This window comes from Anarrhichthys ocellatus, unplaced genomic scaffold (genome assembly GCF_004355925.1).
Source record: "Anarrhichthys ocellatus isolate YVR2014 unplaced genomic scaffold, GSC_Weel_1.0 scaffold110, whole genome shotgun sequence".
NCBI classification, from domain to species: domain Eukaryota; kingdom Metazoa; phylum Chordata; class Actinopteri; order Perciformes; family Anarhichadidae; genus Anarrhichthys; species Anarrhichthys ocellatus.
In genome coordinates this window covers 1,882-24,467 of record NW_022280140.1, presented here as the reverse complement: position 1 = coordinate 24,467, position 22,586 = coordinate 1,882, and the positions used below count along the sequence as shown (strand labels likewise).

General features: G+C 40.6%; 2 protein-coding genes across 2 annotated transcripts in view; one reads left to right on the top strand and one right to left on the bottom strand.

Annotated features, from left to right (window-relative positions):
* Positions 1–6,317, top strand: part of LOC116399395 (C3a anaphylatoxin chemotactic receptor-like) — a 14,155-nt gene extending 7,838 nt beyond the window's left edge. The window contains exons 2-3 of the mRNA XM_031876527.1: positions 2,359–2,539; positions 3,599–6,317. Of these exons, the coding sequence (XP_031732387.1) occupies positions 2,366–2,539; positions 3,599–4,468 (1,044 nt within the window). The 5' untranslated portion in view covers positions 2,359–2,365 and the 3' untranslated portion in view covers positions 4,469–6,317. The remainder of the gene's footprint in view (positions 1–2,358; positions 2,540–3,598) is intronic.
* Positions 6,318–9,185: 2,868 nt separating this feature from the next.
* On the bottom strand, positions 9,186–22,058 carry LOC116399359 (chitin synthase chs-1-like; the record flags this gene model as incomplete). The annotated part of the gene is given in 20 exon segments (XM_031876462.1): positions 9,186–9,272; positions 10,683–10,767; positions 10,847–10,942; positions 10,944–11,044; positions 11,128–11,238; positions 11,962–12,026; positions 12,676–12,844; positions 13,304–13,578; positions 13,669–13,848; positions 14,207–14,375; positions 16,212–16,327; positions 16,464–16,664; positions 17,414–17,553; positions 17,651–17,772; positions 17,941–18,115; positions 18,218–18,379; positions 19,854–19,976; positions 20,922–21,469; positions 21,558–21,746; positions 21,923–22,058. Coding segments are annotated over 20 exon segments (3,250 nt in total), but the record flags the coding sequence as incomplete, so codon positions are not given.
* Between the last annotated feature and the right edge of the window lie 528 nt (positions 22,059–22,586).

Sequence of the window (22,586 nt, the reverse complement as noted above, 5' to 3'; positions counted from 1 at the left end):
ATATATATATATATATATATATATATATATATATACTGTATACATATTTTAAAGTCTCACAGCAGTATCACTGTCGCTGCTGTTACAGATAAAGGTGCGTCTATTGCACGCACACACACGGAACTGATATTTATCTCTTTCGTAAGAATGCAAATTTGCAAATGTTGGACCTGAGATGTTACAGAGATACGTCACTAAGCTGTTGTGGAGTTTGTTTGGTTTATAAATAACCAACCTCGCTAAGATGCTGATCAACAATTATGCAAAAGGTTGATCTGTTGTCTGAGTTGCAGTAAAAGTAAAATGGAACATTAAATTATAGGTGAAGGCTCAACAGTGTGGACAGATCTAGCACACATGAATGCATTTTAAGCCATCACACACACACACATATACACACACACACTGACACATGCACATAAATATAGAGACACTTCAGTACCATGGAAAAACAATCACTCAGCTGGTTATATCTGACTCGTCACGCACGCACACGGTTTATTCACAAACTCATGTTCATTCATACTGTGCTGTCTATTAACGTCTGTTTTCAGAGCATCATTTGCAGATCAAGGCTTGTGATTGGAAAAGTTCACTCCTTAAAAAGACGCGTTTCTTGCACATCGTGATACAGTGAAACTTCTTGAGTGTTTTCTTCATGAAAGTAAAAGAGGAAGTAACCCGAACCCATGCTACGTTCAAGAACTCTTCAGATCATCTTTGGTTGACCAACGTCCTCGTTGTGCTGCGTGACGAGAGCAAACAGGAAGGAAACGTGGGGGTTCTTTATAATGAAGAAGTTGAATAGTATACAACACCAAATAGTAATTATTTATTATCTGTCTGATGAAGCAACACAAGATGACCAGCTTTCTCCTGCTGGTGTCGAAACAAATTCACTTAAGATAAAAATAAAGAGTTGACGTTAAATGGAAGTTAATGGACAAACTTGGAAAAACACACTTTGTGGTTAAGATACGGGAAGCTGTCATTTTATGGTTCCAGCTCATTCAATTGACTTCGATTTCAAGTTCTTTGTTGCTTGATTCAGTTTGATTCCCATAAAACTATTAAATGATCAATAGGAACTCCTCCACAGTGACAATTATTTCATCATCTTTTTTAAAAAGAGCAATTTTTTATCTCAAAGACGGTTTCCAAAAAATGATAAAGGTCAGAGAGCACAGAGCAGATGTGCGTCGAATAAACACTGGTATCTTGAATTATACATATGAATTATATTCTGTTCACCACATCAACCACATCGTGTGGTAGATTTGACATTCTATCACATTATTCTGTGTCTTCTTTTTTAAATAACTATCTTGTGTAATCGTGGCTTCAAGTAGCTTCAAAGTTGTAGAAATCATCACGTAAGTCCAGACTGTTAAACAGAATCACATGTATATTCTGAATCAGCTTGTTCCAACTCTATTTGAAGCTATTTGATGTTTACATGGAGAGAAATATTCAAACATATTTCTCCAATGTCTTGTGTATCATTAAATACATATTTTCCCCAATTTAAGCCCGACTACCTTGTGATTGACAGGTCTTCACCACCGCGTTGTTCAATCTGGGAGTTGTCGGTGTTTTCGTCTTAAGACTTTAAACCTTTCACACACAATGTGTCTTCAGTTGATGAAAGTTAAATGTAACATTTTGGTAAAAAATCACTTATTCAGTGTTCGGTTGTACTTAGCTCCGCCCTCTTGTATCACTTCTGGTTGCAAAAAAACAAGATGGTGATGGCCAGTGGCTCCTTCCCCACTTCCTACCCCCCCCCCCCCCATGCTCAGTTGTTGAGTTATCTTAATATATTTCCCTACAAGTCATCACTGCGCTCAGGTGAACTGCAAAGAGTCATAGACTGAGTCAGCTGCTTTGCACTTTGACAGTGCAAAATTGCATATTTAATTCATGAAATCTAATGTATTAAATCTCTCCTATCACAACAAAATATATGATGCACAAGTTAATAATCAAATCAACAACTTGTGAGCTTAAAACACTTCATCTATTGCTTCAAATTAGTAGCATTAGCTTACATTTAAAAAAAGCATTTGTAGGATGTCGAAAATCTAAATGTGTTGCGTGAACATATATTTATTTTGACTGAGATACAGTAAGTAGATTTATTTAGGTATTTGGCTGGAAAAATGTGTTTTTAACAAATGACAAAACTGTGCAGACAATTAGTCAAACGTTTGACCCCCTTTCAGGCTCTGCAGAGATAAAGCCTTTCAACGTATCCACTCTGACACTCGTGTCTCAGGTCTTCGTCTTGCATTTTCTTCCTCGTTGTCTGTTAGAAACAGGAGTTATATGATCAGTAACATTTGATTTCCTGTTTTCCAGCCAAGCAATGTCTCTCAACGCCTCCTTTCCCGTCCTCAAGCCTTCCAAGAGTGACCAGGCGACAACGGTGGACGTCGACGCCATCTTGGACAACGTCTCCATCGTCCTCTACAGTCTGACCGTCGTGCTCGGCATCACGGGGAACTCCATGGTGATCTGGGTGGCCGGCTTCAAGGTCAAGGTGGGTTCACAGCGTGTGATGAGTTAGAAATAGGAAAAAAATAAATTTGTATCAGTCAAGAGACGCACGAATAAATACTTTCATCAACATTCAAGTTAGCATAGAGTATAAAATGAGCATGCAGCAGGGAGAAGGCCATTATGTCGTACATACTGTGACTGTAAATAACACCTCCGCTTCCAGAGCAGAGGATACTGCATTTCTTTTTCAAGTTTTTGAAACCTAATTTTATTTACTTACAGATTTGTTTAATTGTTAAAATTAGGCCGGGTGGTTAATGACACATTCTGAAGTGGCGTGACAAACTCATTTATTTGTGTTTACAGCTATAAGCATACTGCATGGCTATACTGATGTGTGATACAAGAAGAAGGAAGTTAGAATATATTTCACTTCATTAGAAGAAGAACTAAAAACTGTGATATTTAAGATTAGGAGTGTGATATTGTGAATATACTGTATATAAATATGTGAAAATGTAAAAATACGCTGAAATCTTTTCTGCATTCTGTAAACCAACTCCATATTTATTATACTCTAAGAACAGCTTTTGAAGCAATTCATTTTTTGATTTCGCACAAAAAGAAAACAAAAGCAGAATTTCATTTCTGACAGATTTCATCACCGCAGTCAGGATGGGAGGTAAACGGGTCAAACAAAGACTGTTGTTCAGTTATTGTGAAGTTACATTTGTGACATTTTTTCTAAATCTAATTTTGTGGTTTTGTTGCCTAAATCTAAGTTTACGTATTTACTGTAAAATGTTTTAAAATCAACTGTTTCCATGGTGCCGATGCGTAATTTCAACATATAGCATGCCACCACCTCATCGTGTGCTGTTAAGATCTCGTGGTCATTTCAGTGAGATCACATTGTTGTTTTTTTGCAAACTTCTACAGACTTGTTTAAAATGTATTTGTGAAATGTCGAAAGCAAACTAGATCTAATAAGACAAAATACCCTCAAAGCATAATTTTACGAGAACAAAATACTAAACAATTCTCCTCTTTCCCTCTTTGTTCCCTCTCCTTGTTTACTTCTTCTCTTCTTCCTCTTCAGCCAAAGGTCACCAACGTGTGGTTGGTGAATCTGGCGATAGCGGACCTCATCTTCTGCTTCACACGAGCCTTCTCCCTCACTAAGAAGCTCCTCTTCGACAGCTGGCCCTTCGGCGTCTTCGTCTGCAAGTTCAACGGCTTCTTCAAATACGCCAACATGTTCTGCTCCGTCTTCCTGTTGGCTGTGATCAGTCTGGACCGGGCGCTCTGCATCTGGCAGCCCGTCTTCACCAAGCGTCGACGCACCCTGTGGGCCGCCAGGCTGGTGGCTGTCTGCGTCTGGAGCGCCGCAACCGTCTTCAGCGCGCCGTACTTCGTCTACCGCCAGGTCTACCAGAAGGACAACCTGACCAAGTGCTCCCTGGAGGTGAAGGAGTCCAACAACAGCGCCAAACTGGTCCTCTACTCCATCCGCTTCCTGTGTGGCTTCATGTTGCCTTTCATGGTCATCCTCATCTGTTACATCCTGGCCGCAATTGGCATTCGACGCACCCGCCTGCTGGGGAAGTCCCGCCCCCTGCGCATTCTAGCATCATTGGTCGTCGCCTTCTTCCTGTGCTGGGCTCCGTACCACTGCCTCCTGCTGGTAAAGATGGTGGACAGCAAACACACGGTGGTGAAGATCTGGCACCCTGTGGCGAAGGGCGTTGCCTACTTTAACAGCTGCGTGAACCCGCTGTTGTACTTCTGCATGGGGCTGGACGTGAGGGGGCGGTTCAGGCAGAGTCTGGCGGGGGTGTACAAGAGGGCTCTGACGGACGACATGGACGGGCAGACGACCCAGTCCAACGAGCGCTCTCTGGACGACAGCGGCGGGTCGAAACAAGCTTCTTTTGTCATGGCAGGAAGGAGTCAGACAGCATTAGATTGAAGTTTGAGTCTCTCTTCCAGAACACATTTTAGAGCATTAAAGCTCCATACTTAGGTTTTTTCATGCAGTTAGATTGATTTTAGCGGCGTGCGATTTCGATAAAATCAGAGTTATTTTCTCATAGACTTCTATACAATCAGAGGAGTCGCCCCCTGATGGTTATTAGAGATATTACAAGTGTAAGGCTACAGTACAAGACAGGGCATTTGTCTTGAAAATAACCACAAAGAAACAAGTGTAATTTATTGATACATTGCATGTTCATTTTCATAAAAGTATTCATAATAGGCTATTTCTACTGGCAGACTGTGAAAGTTTTATTAAATACCACCAGCGAGATAAAAGGTTGGAAATGGTAAAAGGAAGTGATGGAAAAAGTTTCCGTCCCTCTAGGCAGCCATTTATTTCAGTTTATTTCTGTAAAGTATGAAAGTTGAAGAGGTCTGAAACTTGCTATAGATGCATAATCCATCACAACAGAATGACAAATATAGTTCCTGTTGGTTTGTTCAAATGCGATCTGGCATCAGTCCGACGCAAACACTTTACTGCAATAAACAACCACATTCATATTAATCCTTTCATAGTGATAATGCCTGTTTGTCTTCTGTAAAACAAAAACTGGACTTTCACCCAGGAGACCGCTGTCCATGTCCCATGTGAGACCAAGTCAACATTGACTGATGTGCCTCAATTCTGCGACGTAACTTCCGGACTTTACTAACACCATTTACAAAAGTAGTTATTTCATGTTACAAACGTACTAAGTATTTTAACCCAAATTACGATATTTTCCTAAGCTTAACCAAGAAGTTACGTTAAGTAATTAAACCTAAAAACTAAGTAAACCTACGTTGGAAATTCATTTTGGAAAGACAGCGAGTCATGTGACTAATGTGACAAAAACAAATGTCACAAAATAAGTTTACTTTTAGTTTGAGTTGGTTTAAGAGAAGAAGGTTCTGCTCACGGCTGCATTACTGCAAGTAAAAAAATGTGCCTTTCTTTCTAAGACATCTTTATATACTACATGCATGGTATTTTATTACCTTTAAATACTGAGACTCTTTTCTGTTGTCGTTTAGATAACTTTAAGTAGTATTTACTCCTCAAACTGCAGTCAATCCTTGCGGGTGCTTTTGTAAATATGTCCTGACTTTACGGTGAAGATGTTGACGTACTGATGTCAGATTCACATTTTCCTGTAACGTTGTGTTTTGTTGCATGTGATTGAGGTCACAGATGGAAAGTGGAACTGTGGTGAGTCTGGTGGAATAGGAAAGAAGGCAGAGGGGGAAGTGAGACTATTAAAAGGAAAGCCAGTAATAACTTGGCTCAGGGGTCACACTGAAGGGAAGGTGAATTGAAACTGTCTTTTCGGTTTTACGTGCATATTTTTTATTTTTCTGCCATCAGAGACTCTCAAAGGGGTGTAAAGTGTGTAACTGTAAGCTCAGTGCAGAAATGGGCAGAGCATTTATGGCTTTTATGGAACACACGTGGATATGAATGATAATAAAATGAAGCCTAGTAGCTGTTGGACCAGCACAGTGACAGCAGTCCTAAGCAACCGGCTCATAAAACACAGCTGTACCTGCTCGGTAGATTACTAACACGTCACTAAGACTGTTTATCTTAGAGTCTGGTCTTTAGGTTTTATTGTATTTCTGTGCTGTGAGCCGTACAGAAGCAGCGTCACGTTGAATGTTATCAAGCTCGCAGTGTTTCACTTTGATTTCTCTGCTCTGTGTTGTTGTAAATTTCTGTAACACACATATTAATTTGTAAATACGATTATAATGAAACTGTAATATGACAATAAAGGCTTTTCAAGTTGTAGGAAATCAAACAGTTTATTTGTGCAAAGGTGTCAACACGGAGTGGCAAAAGCTGCAATAAAAAGTTGTTGTCGCGTCTTTAATACTCTGTTTGTACGCCGTCTTCAACCATCCCGGATCATAAGTGGGAGTAATGTAAAGAATGTTAAGAAAGTAACATATTTCAAGTTTGCTGACCGTCTTCCTTAAAAACAGCAACCTGGCTCAACTCAACTTAATGTTTTTGCCTCCAGAGAAGCTAAAAACAAAACACATGTAAGACGCCGGCCCGTTCTCATCCCCAGGGCGTCAAAAACAAACGCTTTGTCACGCCCAAAACCGACGCACAAGTATTTACGCTGTAAACCCATCGGCTGTCTTCAGACACTCTGAGAAAGTGCTCCGGGAGTGATGATGTAATAAAAAGACCAAATCAAACACACCCAGGACTTTCAACAAGCAGATCAATGTTTCAAGATTTACGTTGTTTGTGTTTTCCTTGATTTACATACTGAACGTGTTTGTCAAACAGTGGTCAGCACGCGTTGCCTACATGTGAACGTGAATTAAAATGTGGTTTAACACTCTTTGAACCAGATCCGAAGAATACTGATCGACACATGTTGGTAAAATCTGAACTTAGTCATGTAATTATTCCTATTACACTCTCTGAACAGGTTTTTCAGGTGAACACAGATCAGCTTTGACATGGCATGTCAGAGCTGTAATTAAAATGTTCTTTAACATTCTTTGGTACAGATCCAAGTGCCTTACCGGTTGTGGGCTCTATTTTGGACATAATCAGCAGGTAGATAACTACCAGGTAGCCCAAGTACAGTCATCTTCATCTTAATTATCTCTAATACGATTTTAATATTGTCTTGATTAAGAAGATGTTATTCGGTTGATCTGACATTGATGACGTTGTTCATTTAAGAAGGTTGTTAGATTTCAAGTTACTTAAATGTCTGTGACTTTTTTTCCACCAACATAACGCTGCTTTCCCTAAATTTCACTGTGTTGTGCTTTTGCGATCGGTTTGTGTAAAATGAACAGCGGTAACCGAGTGTTTACTGCGACCGTAGCGGAGCGTCACAGTCACAAAGTATCACCAAGGGTTTCGAGCAAACGTCGGTGTGTGACCAGTTGGGATGAGAACGTGTTTGAAACGCAGATTGTTTTTAAATATGAGACAGAGACAGATGATGTGACTTTCTTCCTGATCAAATTCAAGAGCATTTTATTTATTTTAAGTATAGAAAGAGCAAAAATAATTATCACAGCCATTTACTGCAAACACGCCGATGTTCTTAATCCCATAAAAGACAGTGGACGGACATATGAGGATGCATGGTACTCTCTCTCAACCATTATTAGACATACTGCACATGCACACACACTGCCACCTGGGTATGAAGGAGCAGATTACAGTTTCTCACTCACACCTCACGGCAAACCTCCAGTAAAACTGCAAAGTCCACCAAAACTGGGATTTGAAAACAAAATAAATTAAAAAATGGCATTAAAATACTCACTGAAACATGAGTCAGAGTTAGTTTCACTAACTGCATGTTATTGTTTAGCTCAAAGTTGATCAAATCGAATTTAAATGTGTGTTAAAACTTGTTTCGGTATCCAAACCAACACATACAAACATGATATATAAAAACAAGACCTCGTTGTTGGAGGCAGTTGTTACTTTACAAAATCAGTGAAGTTGACTCAGTAATCACGCAGTGTTTAAGGGGATTGATATGGAAACAAAGAAAAGCCAGAATTTTCCCATCACATGACATTTGTTTTCTACGGTTTTATAAAATAAATAGACTTTTATGCAGCAAAAATAAAGAATAAATAACGTTAGTTAATTCAATAATTGATTTGAGGTGTAGCAGATTGTCTTTATGTTCTTGGCTTCCAAACCGGAGTTTCATCCGACAATGTAATGTTTGAGATTTGTTTAATCCACCACATGAATATACGAGTCAGAGCTCCAAACACTCCCTTCTCATGAGACAGAGTATTGGAGGTAAAATGTTACACCCAACAAAGGAAAAAAGTCCAGATAATCAAATCCAGTCCCAATAACATTCAACGAAATAATTGTCAACTGTTTTATTAGATTCTGCACTGTATACATTTTGTGAGTCATGTAATTACAGGTATAGTGCATGAACTTCAAAATTCACCATTTAAAGACAATATTAAACCTGAGAAAAATCATAAAGTGCTGTAATGTTATAGTTTAGTCAGTTTTAAATATAACTTAATCAAAGCAGAGTTAAAACATTTGTTTTCTGTTCTCTTACTGGCCAGCGCCATTTCCCTTCATTGTTTTTAAGGCACCAGTGTTACATACTCCCAACAAAATGAATTACAAGATCAGGATTAATTAAAGTGATTAACATGAAAATATGCACAAAGAAAGATTCATGATAACCTTGTTGACCACCTTCATAAACAGTTTAATCTTCACTTACTGTTGAAGTGTCACAAATAAAGTGACAGCGATAAACTGTGTTACCAGAGAGGCTCATTGATTTCAGTTTTTGACATGTGTCAAAATACTCACTAGTTGTTCCTTCTGCTGCTCGCTGAATGTTTACATCAAACCACGTTCTCTTTTCATTCATCCACATTTGAGCTGCTTTTAATATTCAAAACCCCCCAAAAAATAATGAGCTCCTCAGCTGTCAGACAGTAAAAGTATTTGATTTACTGCTATTGTTGTTACAGTAGCTGTCGATTTCATTCACATTTTACAGTTCCAGTGTCAGCTTCATGTGGCACATTGTGACAAACTTGTGTCGTTAAAAAGATAATCGATAAATATCATAAACTTGCCTAAAACAATCTGAATAAGTGCAAAGGGTTGTGGTTGTGTTTTGGTTCATCGTCGATCACACCAGAGTTCCACCGTCGGGATTTCTGCTGAGGACACTTGGAAACATGAAGTCCTCGAGGTCGTCGCTGTCTTTGTCTGTGATCTGCCGGACATTCAGGTGATGAGTCCACAGCAATGTTACCACACCCAGAACAATAATAGTGTAACCGTGGTATAGGTCTCGCTATGACGCTGTCACCTTGAATTTGTTCCATGGATCTTTTATGCAGCCGACACATTAATTGGCCCTTAGTGAACAGCTCTGCTCCCTCTCATTGTGCTAGAATAAACCCTAGCTTGATAACAATTTGCAAACAACAACAAGGGTGTCTCTCAGAACAAATAAAAGAAAGGAATGGTACAGTGTGTTCCGAACATTAAAGACCGGATCAGTGTCAACTCGAGCTGACTGCTGCTACATTTCATTTTACTTCCAGGTTTAAAGTTATCAACAGTACCAGCAGTAGTAAGGGGTGAACATGAACTTCAAGCATCCCTCTTGCTGCTTTTTCATCTCCTACTAAAAATATTAATAAAAGAAATTTAAAAAAATCTTCACTAGCAACACATCAATAGAGTTTTAGACAAAGTATTGTGCTTTTAGAAAGGTACGAGTAAAGGCCTTTACACACTGCAGGCCATTGATTTGAATGTCCATTTTTTATTTATGTATTTTGAAACCTTTTATTCTGGTAATGAGTAAAAAGATGCTGTGAATAATGTAACATGTGACAAACCAATGCAACACTAAGCTCTCTCAGACTAAAGTTAACAGGTGTGCTTGTCTCTGTCTCTCTCCATAAGTTCAGGACTTTATTGTAATATCCCTGACTAAGTCTGATATGTTGTTATGTATTATTATGATAAGTAAACAACCCATTCTTGCTCACAACAAATGCCGCTGATTGGTCAGTGATGAGTATCTGATACCGAAACCAGCAAATGAAACAGGACTTTCACCCTGGAGAGCTTTGTTTGTGTCTCCTGTGTTGACTTATTTTACCGTCATTTTGTAGCGTAACTTCCGTACTTTACTAACGGCAGTAACGTAACAAAGTAGTTATTCTACGTAAGAAAAATACTTATTTTAACCCAAACCATCCTAAGCTCAACCAAGCAGTTTTGTTGCATAAGTAAACCTTCGTTTAGGTTTAGGTTTTATAACTCTATGTTTCCTGTGACCACAGAAGTTTATTTTAAAAGGACGCGCTGCCCCTGACACGTCCAAAAGCAATAATAGAGGGGTACGTAGTGTGTCATAGTTGGAAGAATAAAGCCACTGACCAAGCCTTCGGTATTGGACGAGTTGGGAATGAGAACGTGTTGCAATAAACGAAGAAACATTTTGAGAAATATAGTGAAATCACTGCTCATGAGTTTCTTTGTGTCTTTGTGTGGGATTCTCTAGTTGGCGTCCCATACCAGCAATACTAACCACAGCAGTAGCAGCAGTAGCTGTGGTAGTAGTAGAAATAGTACTGAAGTAGTAATAATACATCAGTTGTATCTATACCTGTTTAAGTGGCTGTTGCTGTTTCTGATGGTCAGACATGGGCTCCGTATCCATGAAGGCCACATAATGGATCAGGGTGTATATTCTGAGAAGAAAACAACAGAACAAGAAAGTTAGAGAGGATAAGCAGATGTTTCTACACCATGAACATCAAACAGGGTTACCTGTGGCCCAGCATGCCTATGAACTGGATTAAAACCAGCAAGGCGAACGACAGGATGAACATGAAGCCCACAGGGTCGATGTAGATGTAGTCTCCGGTGAATTTTTGGGAACCTGATGAAGATGGACGAATCTAAGATCTGGAGAGTGAAGGTCACTACGAGCCAGAAGGCGTTGCAAATGAAGTAGATGAAGCACATCTGTAAAAAAAAGAAAAAAAAAAGGATTAGTATTTTATATTCATCATAATGTGATTTATTTCACCACTCGGACACATAGTTACCTTGTTTCTCAACTCCCTGAGTTCATCGGTCATTTCTTTCTGTTTCTGTTTGTTCTCTGGAAGAGGCTCCAGGTATTTGGTCGTAAGATCTCTGAAGAACTGCCCCTCATCCTGCAGATACATTTCAATACGTGTTTTACTTCTTGGGTTTATCATGCTGCAGAAGTCAGAGTAGGTTTGGATTGTTTTTATTGCAACAGTCATCCCAACTCATCACATATTGACACTTTGTCAGACCCGTTGGCGTCGCTTTCTATCGCACTGGATCGCAGTAAACACATCGTTAAAGGTGTTAATTCAAACCAAAATACTTGCTTAGGTTTATGCAAGGAAACCGTTAACTTAAGTTTAGGAAAAACATCATGGTTGGGATTAAAATCAGTACGTGAACTGTGTAAAATATAACGTGCATACGGTATCAGATAACAGGGGGCCTGAGGAAGCGCTGTTATTTGACGCCCAATGAGAACAAAGCATATTTAAAGGTGCATGGCAAAATACCCAATTATGAGGTAGTTTGATGGATCATCTTTGCATACTAAAACACATCAAATAAGGATTATAATTGCACAAATGTTGACTTTTCACCTTTTGGTAAAAAAATGAACCTAAAGATATTATATTTTAATTTGATATAATATGCATTTGGCCTGTTTGACGTGACGGAATAAACATCACTCGATTAAAAGACATTACATTTGGCCTGATATCTCTGACACCGACAATCACAGTATCCATTAACCAAATGTGAAGATGTCTCACGTTTATGCAATGAATGTCTTGCCAATATGGCGATCAAAGGGACGGACAGACACAAAAACGAGAAAGTCGCACCTCGTCGAGTGTGTCCTCCCTCAGACGCATGTCATCAGACAAACTCTGCAGTTGTGTGATCCAAGCTGAACAAAAGAGCAAGACAGGGAAATATTACACAACATGAATGTGTGAGTCAGCTATTAAAAAAGCATATATTTACTTATTTTGACTTACTTTGGTTAGGGCAGCTGAAAGCAGGCCCTTGACTGAAACAAAATTAGAAATAACAGTTAGAAACAAACCAGTACAAATAGTCTATTCCGTTATATATTACAGTAAAGGGGTCTAGCAACGAAATATCTGATGCAACATTACAATTGATGTTAACACTAAAATACATATATTACACTGCAAATTGCCAATTGGCAGTGTGAGAATATATTTCTCTTTATTTATATTTTCAAACAATTACATTCTTTTTACCCTTTGCTCTTGTTTTTAAATTTAAATTGTGTGATTTTTACAGTAAAAAATGTTGGGTTTATAACAACCCAGTTTGTGGACTGGACCACCCACACGCTAAGCTATCTAACCCAGCAAGATAGGGTGATCATTTAACCCAATTATTGGTTTACATTGACTAGAATGCTGGGTTATTTTTACCTTAAAAAATGGCTTATTATTGTCATGTTTCCTTCCAGTAAAATATGTAAAAATGTTTTACATAAAGTAATGACTTGCACTTATCCATTGACGCTGTATTACATCTTTATGTTCCATGACAGATCGTACCTCTGCTCCTCCTCAGGCTGCCTCGCATCCTCCACAATACTGTTTTGGGTTTGAGGGTCAGGCTCTGCTGTCTCCACGGTCTGGAAGTCCTGGCTGAGCTCTTCTCCAGTCGGACAGAGTTTTCTACAGCATTTGCCCCCCGAGAACAACTGTGTGATGGTGCTTTTGGCTGCAAGAGTAACCAACAGGCTCAGTTCAAGTCAAACAATGGAGCAGCATTGTGTAATAACAGTCGTTTAAATGAGGAAATAAAAAGCGTTTATGTTTGTTTGTCAAAAAATGTTACAGGGAAAACAACGGCCTTAGAAAAGACATGTATTACTGACAGGGCAATGTCATTTCAAAAGTGTAACGGTCCTTAAGTTATCCCCAAAAATGTATGTTGTTAATAAGTATCGTTAAACATATTTTAATGTTTTCACTAAAAACGGGGTGAGTGAATTTGCTAATGACAATATACTGATGTATAAAAAAGGAAATAAAAGTTGCTGGATTACTCAATCGGTCCAGTGTGGTTTAACATGTAAAATGTGTAAATAACTGGACATAATATTTTTGGGGTTTTGTCGCGTTCCAAATATATGCATGCACAGCACTCTATGGTAGCACATTTTCAAGTTTCATCTACCTTTCTGGGCTTTGGTTTGTGGGGCTGCGGCTTTCGATTGTGCAGCTCCGGCAGCAGGCGTGTCCTGCTGCCCCAGGACACGTTGTTCATGTTGACCATGGAGTAAATCGACAACAGCAGGTAGGCACTGGGGATGCAGATGATGTAAAGGAAGCCATAGCACACCAGGCAAATCTCCTGAGGATGCAGGATTGCAGTGATGACGTAAAAGCAGGCAAGGGCGATGATGAAGAGGCTGCTTGGATTCAGGATGGTTTGGTCCTTCACCATGTTGCCTGATGGAGGAGGAACAGATGGAAGATGAGATTTAGATGCCAGAAACCTTTCGGTATGAACAGCCTTAATTGAGTGTCGTGTTTGTTTACCTATTATGGCAATCACTGACATCATCATGACGAAGGCGTACAGGATGCTCAAGATCGCGGAAATAAAGATCTGAGTGTCTGACTTGATCTTGAAGCTGATGCCGAGGAAGATAGCAGGAGGTATCACAGCCAGGACCAGAGCAACGCCCGGGTCGATATTGAACATCACAGTCAAACTACCTGAATGAGTGACAGGAAGCAAACAAAACAACTGGTTTAATTAACAACCACATGATGAATAAGTAAGTGAGTAACCATGACCTTCTCGCATAAATCACATCCTCGTTCCTTAGCATTAAACTTCCATCAGCAATAAAAGCAATTAACTGAAAGTACACATTCAGATTCAATCCAGGAGTATTTGCATTTTTAAAGAAATACTATAATATACATGAGAACAATTTTTGCATCAAATTAAGAATTGCATGATTGACTATTAAGCTATCATGCTTACATTTAACAGTTAAAGCTTTAACTTATTTTGGTCCTGCTGAGCTTTATTACTGGCTTAAAAATAACCTAAAAAAACGAGCCCGACCTGCTATCATAAGGATGACGGTGGAAGGTGCCAGTATGGACGCAGCCAAGTTGAAGAGCTGGTAGAGCATGTAGACTTTGGAAATGGACGGGTTCCTCTGGGAGATCAGGGTGGCAGAGTCCACCAAGTCCACTACGTTGGCCATGGTGGACGGTCCCCATCGGCGACGCTGACAGTGGCAAAAAAAGCATTAGCATGAATTATTCTGCAAGCTGTTGTGGTGGCCATTATTTATATATCTGCAGCTTGCTGTAGTTTCAGTTGAAGAATGAGAAAGTACAGTCAAGCCAGTAAACCATCCCATTATGGAGACGTACACCATTGTAATTCATTTCTGAACTAACCTTTCTCTTTGCACAATAACTATATTTGTATTTCCTATGGAAAGGTTCAACCAAACAACATCTTATTTATAACCACATAATTATAAGATGAGGAGTGTGTTAGAGATAATCAAGATAGATAATTAAAGATAATTGTACTTTTTCATATTCACAATTGGTATTGCTAATTATCTACTTAGAGCTTATGACTGTCCACAATAGAGCTAAAATATTTTCAGAAACCAGAACTGGTAAAGGAACAGGTAAGTCCAAAGAGTGTTGTTCACATTTAACCAGTGGTGGGCCGTCAGGGCCTGCAAGGCCTTCTCTGCTGGCCTAAACAGAATCACAAAGTTATATCTATTTTATAATTTTATAATGTTTCTTAAATACACTATGCATTATAATTTATAAAAACATTTTCCCCATTAGCTTATTTCCTCATTGCACAGCTACTGTCTTCCTCAGTTGCTCTGCTTCCAGTGCAGCTTGTTTTAAGTAGAGCTTTTATCCAATCAGATTTCACCTCTGTGTCTCTAGGTAAGAACAGAGGCCCGAGGCCTACAGACTCACAAGTGAATCCCTTTGCAGTTTAAGTGAATGGGGACGATATTGTTGATTGTCATAGTCTTCAACCAATCAGATCTTTAGTTTGACATGTTGGGCGTATTCTTTGACATGCCAGAGCCTGCTAGCTGGCTTAGCCATACGTGATTGGTCAGACGAATAAATCCGTCAGTAACAAGAACTATGGAGTCGTGTATTTCCTGGAGGGAGTGATAGGAGAGTGTCGTTTTCATGATATGGGTAATATTGTTCCCTCTGATATGAATAATATTTGAATGGCCCGTGCTCTCGAGTATGTGGCGGAATGCGTGTTTTAGCTGAATTGATTTTGACTCATTGTTCGTTAATGCCGCCGCATCCCGTCATGCGGGTATTGATGTATCTGCACTCATAGTGTATTTGTAGGTGTTGAGCTTCATTTTTACGAGTGCAGGCCCAGGTATAAAATGCACGGCCCGCCACTGCATTTAACCAACACGTGCTGATCAGAATTCTCTTGAGGATCTGGTTCAAAGAGTGTTAAACCACATTTTAATTCACATTCACATGTAGGCAACACATGCTGATCATGCTTGCCCAACACATTCTTATTCCATCGTCACATACTACCGCTTGGTCGGGATCCTTGGCGTCTTGGTTAACGTTGTGAAATTTAAACAAAACCACTTGGTGCACAATCCATACTAAGTTGGGTTCATGGTTAAGTACAGAAAAGAAGACACTAACATCACCAACGTACCTTAAAAATAACACTTTGTGACATGAACAACGGTCTCATGATTGAAAGTCCCATGTTAGTTTGACCCATCGGCCTTCATTCCCACCCTTCCTGTTAGTTTTTTTCGGTCTTTATACTACTGTACGTCATCATACTCCAAGGAGCATTTTCTCTGAAAATCTAAAGGTGCTGAAGGCACCATTTAGCGTGCCTTGTGCATCGGTATCTGACATAAAGGGGCGTGACAGAGAGGCGGTATTTGATTTTCTAGGAATGAAGACGTACTGGTTCTCCCAAGGAGCTGTACATCTTCATTATCAGGCTCAGAGCTGGCACAGCACGGTGAGAACACATCTGAATTATGCTACGTAAGTTTTTGAGAGGCTCCTATAATCACCTGGTTGTAAAACTCTTTAAAGTCCTCCGGGGCGTTGGTGTAGGCATCAGAGGCCGCGTTGTACTCCACTCTCCAACCCTGCTTCAACAGCAGAGTACACAACCAGCGGTCCTCTCCTGCAGAGACCATTCGAGATTGTGTCAAATGTGCCACCATATCGTTTTTCATCAAATAAACTGGCTCTGGTTTTGGTTGTATTCATCCATAATGTATTCACTGTCAGCTCTAGAAATAGACCAGCTCAATGTCTACCTTGGTCGTACTGGATGTGGTGTCGCGCCTTCGAGGCCTTTATGGTGTATCTCTTCATCACGTTGTCGTCCATCAGTGCCGCTGCTCTGAACAGACTGAAACGACCGGGGCTGCACAGCACGCAGCCGAACACATGCTCTGCTGTCTTGTGAAGCCAGTGCCCGATAAGTTGATTATTTAAGTTATAGAAAGCGGTAGGACCTTATATAACATGTACATGTTTATTGCTGCTCACTCCTTTTACAGTCTATAATATTTGTTTGTCCATTCAGGTAATTTAGAATTTCCTGTATGTCTTTAGTGTTCATTTTATTGATTATTCTTGTTTCATATTCTTATTATTTGATGTGGCCATCCACCATCCATCTATCCATCCACTAGTCATCTTAAATCCATCCATCCATCCATCCATCTATCTATCTATCTATCCATCCATCTATCCATTTGTACATCATCCTTCATCCATCTATTCATCCACCCACCATTCATCCATCCATTCATCATCCACCATTCATCCATCCACCCACCCACCCACCCACCATCCATCCATTCATCATCCACCATTCATCCATCGATCCACCATTCATCCATCCACCCACCATCCATCCATCCATCCACCATTCATCCATCCACCCACCATCCATCCATCCATCCTCCATGCATCCATCCACCCACCATCCATCCATCCATCCATCCATTCATCCACCATTCATCCATCCATCCTCAAGTTGCTGGGTTGCCTGTAGTAGCTGCTTCTGAATTTCATTGAGAAAAAGCTCAACGTCAACTAAACTACCCACCTAAATTATTTTTAAAAGTATATTTTAGGTCGTCTGCTGCATATTTTGCAAAATGTTTGCTGACTGGTCTGATATACGTTTGCCTTGACTTTATCGATGATCAGCAATCAATCTCATAGTGTCCCTGTCTTTTTATCGTATTTGACCAACCTGATCCGGTTGGGTGAATCCGGCCACACGCTGCCCCGACGAGCGGATACAGTTTCAGACGATCGATGAGCAGCATCACAGCGGCCGGCTGGAAGTCTGTGTCCCCATCTAAAGCCAGGATGTAGGTGTTGTGCTTCTCTCTCTGCAGGATCAGACACAGTTTGCCATTTAGCTTCTTTTCATGTACAAATATTGTAATGTATGCACTGGTTTATGTGTGGGTTTGTGTGCGTATGCATGTGTTTTTTTCGTCTTACCTCAAAATCGTGTTTCAGCTGAACCTCCACCTCTCCTTTCTCCCACTTTTTGAAATACTTGGTTGCTACTTTCCAGCCCAGGAGATAGTACAAGTACATGACCTGTAAAATGTCACATACTATTCAGCAAACACACTCTGACAGAGCAACCCTGTCTCCTAAAATATTATGTATATTATATACTACTAAATGTCACTGGCAGTAAAGGAAAGGCAATGAAATGTTTTAAACTGGATACTAATCAAACTCTGTTGCATAATTTTTCATCACCTGGGACCATCTCTTCTTGTGGCGGATGAGTGTCTTGTCCTTGTAGTGAACCATTAAACTGTTTCCGTGTGGCATGGTGACCACCAGACGCCCTCCGTACGGCGTCGTGACGATTTTCAGATCAGGGACCTGCTGCTGCTTTTTGAAGACGTCTCCATCGATGTTTAAGAAGATACTGATGAAACATAAGTCAGCTTCATTTCACGTGATAACCACTGAGATCACTTGGCAGTCGAATGCTGTACTTCCTTTATTTTTCTATAGATCAAGCATTTACCTGTAAACTTCTCTGAGAATATCCAGAAGCATCTCGGCATATTCGTTGACGTGGCGCCCCTTACTACCGGGAACATCTCTAAAGGCGTCGTCGAAGTAGATATGGCCTTCGAAGATAACATCGCTAGTTTCTCCTTCCTTCTTCGGTCTGTACCTGTCCAGTCTGTGGAGTTACAAGAATCGCATAAAGCTACTGTGATGATGTTGTTGTTAAAGTGAGGCTGAGAGAATTCAGAGGGAGTTCTACCTCGATAAAATTGGAGGTTGTTATGCTGCAATAGGAACATTTTGCAGAAATAAAAAATAAGTTTTTCCATGAATTTTCCAGATTTTGAAACTCTCAAAGGAGACTCAAGTGATCAAACTGAACTGCTAATCAAAGAAGGTTGAAGGAAATTCTCTAGAAGCCATGCTTTTGTACCTAAACTCCAAATACGACAAACACACTTGGGAGCCATTATGCATCCAGCCAAATACACATACAGGTGACTACAGCAATCCAAACCATGCGAATAGTAATGAAGCAAAAGACCAGGGGCAGTTTAGATTCTGCTAATTCTTCTAGAGCTATGTATTGGACGATTTCAGATGAAAAAACCTTTGCTACCTAAAACTGTAACTAAAGAAGTGGGGGGGAAAGGCCAGGAATGTGTAAATAACAGCTTGTTTTTGTTTTCATAGGCAACCTATGTGAAACTTACCGAAATATTGAAATGATTATATTCATCATCTCTGCGTAGGTTTCATGCCACATGGTCGCACAAAGGAACACTTTCACAGAGTCTGGTGGTTTGAAACTGAAAAAAGACAAGATTTGCATTATTCAGAAATGGGTTTTAAGCACATATAGCTAATCCTAACCCTTAAGGGGATGTGGCGAATACACAACGCAAAAATGTGAAATACTCGCCTGCAAATATTATGTGTTTTAATTATTAAAAGGTAAGAACAGAATATTGGGTGTGCTCTGCGCTGCCTTTGCCAAGGTTGATAGATGTAATAAAGTTTGCCGTCTTTGTTCGTACTACGGAGCCTCTGTGTTGTTGTTTGATAAATGTAGGTGCAACTCAACTGCCTTTATTCGCAGTGTGAAAGTTCAGAACAATCTACTTTTTTCCTTTACAGCCTTTACACTTATCTGAACCTGTTATAATAATGTGAATCCAGAATCCACGTTAAGGGATTGTTTGACACATTATCTGTGCTCCTTTGGAAAGCTTTCTGATTCATTCTAATGACAGACATGTTGATACCAAACACGTTTTCACCACAGCCATTAACTCATTTGTTGGCAGGGGGCCTGGAGGATTTAATTTACAATAATTACAGAGCTTCTTTTATTTGCCAGCCTTTGTGTAAAGGCCATGGCTAATTATAGGAAATTAGTGATCGTCAAAAATAAGAGTCTATAGATTTCAAATAAAGAACATTACATAGATAATTTTAGCTTTTTAATGCTAAGACAGACAAAAGACAGTTAACTCACCTATAAAGTGTGTGAGACTGTATTTAAACTAATCCTTCCTGAACTATTTTCAAAACTTCCTAACTCAAAACAGCCCTCACGAACGAACCTCACATTGTAGGGTATTCCTGACATTCCAAACACACACACACACACACACACACACACTTACTTCATTCGCTTTTCAGTCGTCTGGATGTCAAATCGAGCGTTCAGAAGTAGTGACTGCTCTAAAAATCCTCCCTCATACGGCCTCCTAATGAACAGGTCCTGAGTCCTCTGGATGCGATACAGACTGAGGAACCAGAGGTGGAGAGTGGCCAGCACAAGGCCGAGCCACCAGAACACTGCTGAGCATTAAGTTGTTTTTTTCCACTTGCCTTGACCTTGCACACACCAGCTTCTGTTTCTCTTAGTTATTCAATATATTCCCAATACTACCACAAGAGAATAGGTTACAACCACAAGAGGTAAATGTTTAAGGTCGGCAATGCTTCTTTAGAAAAGAGGGACTTCTAATTGCCCCAATATTTTTGATGCCAAAAAAAGCCTGGCTGTTGTAAGACAGCGTAGCTTTACCTTCAAAAAACGAATGCGCTTTCATTCGTAGATATCCTACGAAAATCAATTTGTATGTAATCGCTATGTAAGGGCGGGAGGGGAGGTGGATCGGTCAAACAACAACCTGTCTTTCTGACAGCAGACCGTTTGTGCCCCTTGTGAAACGACAACGTAAGTTCTGTATTTAAGTAACGCCATTTCCGTAGTTATTTTAACCCAAACCACAATCTTTTCCTAAATGTACCTAAGTAGTTGTCTTGCCTATATGTAACTTAGATGTTTCCTGTGAAAACAGACATTTATTTTCTGCATGCATGTAACGAACGGAAATTGAGACGTTTTGCTGGAACGCATGAAAAACGCATGAAAAAAGGGCATGGTGTCCGAAAGTCCTTGCATCGATCCCCAGCAATTTAAGTGAATGGAAACTGTACAAGTTATAATACTTTTACGTGCTCCTGAGTCATCTCTTAATGTGTGGTGTAGCTCCAGTTTATTACCTGTCAGCATGCAAATGTCAAATGTCTTGGACATGTCCAGGAAGCACAGAGTGTGTGTAACATCCAAAACCAGATGTGGGAACACGCTACCGTTCAGGATTTGGTTTCTTCCATCGACAACTTCATTGCAGTAGCTAGTGAAGTTGGTGCTTTTAGTCCCGCTCAGACTTGTTCTGTACTCTTCATAGTAAACGATAACAGGGACAATGAAGAGAACCATGACGGCCAGAGAGGCCAGGTACAAAGGCAGGATGAAGCATCGTCGCAGGGCGTGCATCTTGCAGGCCACCAGAGAAAACCAGTGGCAGAGTGCGGAGGAGATCAGCTGGACCCCGATGATGATGGCGATCATTTTTGTCTCACGGCTCGGGATGGAGGTCACGATGTCCCAGTCCATTTTGGCCAGAGGGACGTAGGCTCCGAGCACACCGGCGGTCACCGCGATCCTGAGCAGGCTGGAGAGGATGTGCAGCATGTTCTGGCACGTTTTCACGTCTCTGCACAGCAGTTTGAGGAAGACGGAGCTGCTATTCTCGCTGATCTGTCTGAAGTAGCTCTCCCACCAGTTGAAGGACACCAAGAAGGACCCACCAACAGCCAGACCCACCCAAATGGTCGTCTTGGTATCAGTAGGATCCTTTGTGAGGTACAGGATGAGGAACAGGACGTAACCGAGCAAAATGAAGAGGAAGGCGGTGATAGAAGGCAGCAGGAAGCGGTTCGTTTTCTTTGGCGGTGCACTGGGTGATCACCGGTGTCGTTAAAGTATAGTAAACGTTTGGTCAAAGAGGAGGGACATGTGAAATGTTTCTCACCACAGCTACAGTTCTTTTGTCCGGCATCTTTGAGGATTTGTGACACGCCTTCCAGAGGCTCTTCACAAAGAGAAACAGACTGGAAGCGATGATAGCGCAGCCGATGCACAGCAGGGCGACAGGCTTCTGCTCCGCCGGGAGTGTCTTTGTGCCCTCGTTGGACAAAGTGATGAGGAGGAGAAAAGACGCCTGGAACAGAAAAGAAAGGCGAGGCGAGACGGAAAGATATGAGTAATTTCACAGCATGACGAAGGAAGTCAACACTGAATAACTTTTTCCTGAATGAAATATGTATTTACATTCCAATTCATGAGCTCAGTAGATTAATAATACCTGTACAACTGTAATAATTATACAGAACAAACCTTGCTACACAGGGCAAACCCAAACACAGACACAGCTACCACACAGAGAGAGATGATCTTCAGTAGTTTGAGCATTTTCCATGGCGTCCGTTCATCTTTGATGACGGGGACCTCTCGGCAGGAATCCCACGGCCTCCTAAACAAGCACACCCAAATGTCAAACTCTGAGGCGCCTGTAGCTATATTAGATTGGTTTGTTTGTGGGAAGAGATAACTCGTTGACTAAGTTAGTAACCGCGTAAGAAGCCGGTTTGGTGATTCGATGTGTCTTTTATGAAAGATGAGTACAATAACGTCGCAGATTATCCGTTTCAAAGCTGGAGTCATTGTTGCCAACTGCATCTTGTTTACTTCCGAGCTGTTTCCAGAATAAGAGCGGTCAATCCAGTTTGGGCGAGCAGTCAGACTTCCGGCGAGCGGAAATTTACGCTCGGGGAGACCGGCACTTCTTGCAACTTTACTGACGGAAACTGATGTCAATCAACCGCAAATTCGACACACGCCTTCCTGAGACTCTGACGCGTCAAAGGAGGGCTTATTGACTGAAATCGACCGATGATAGGCTGAGATACAGCCCCATACACACAGACCAACTGAGAAAATCCTATGGATGAGAGCCAGAAACATGCTCTGAGAGGACCCTTGTTCTCAAAATCATTTCAAA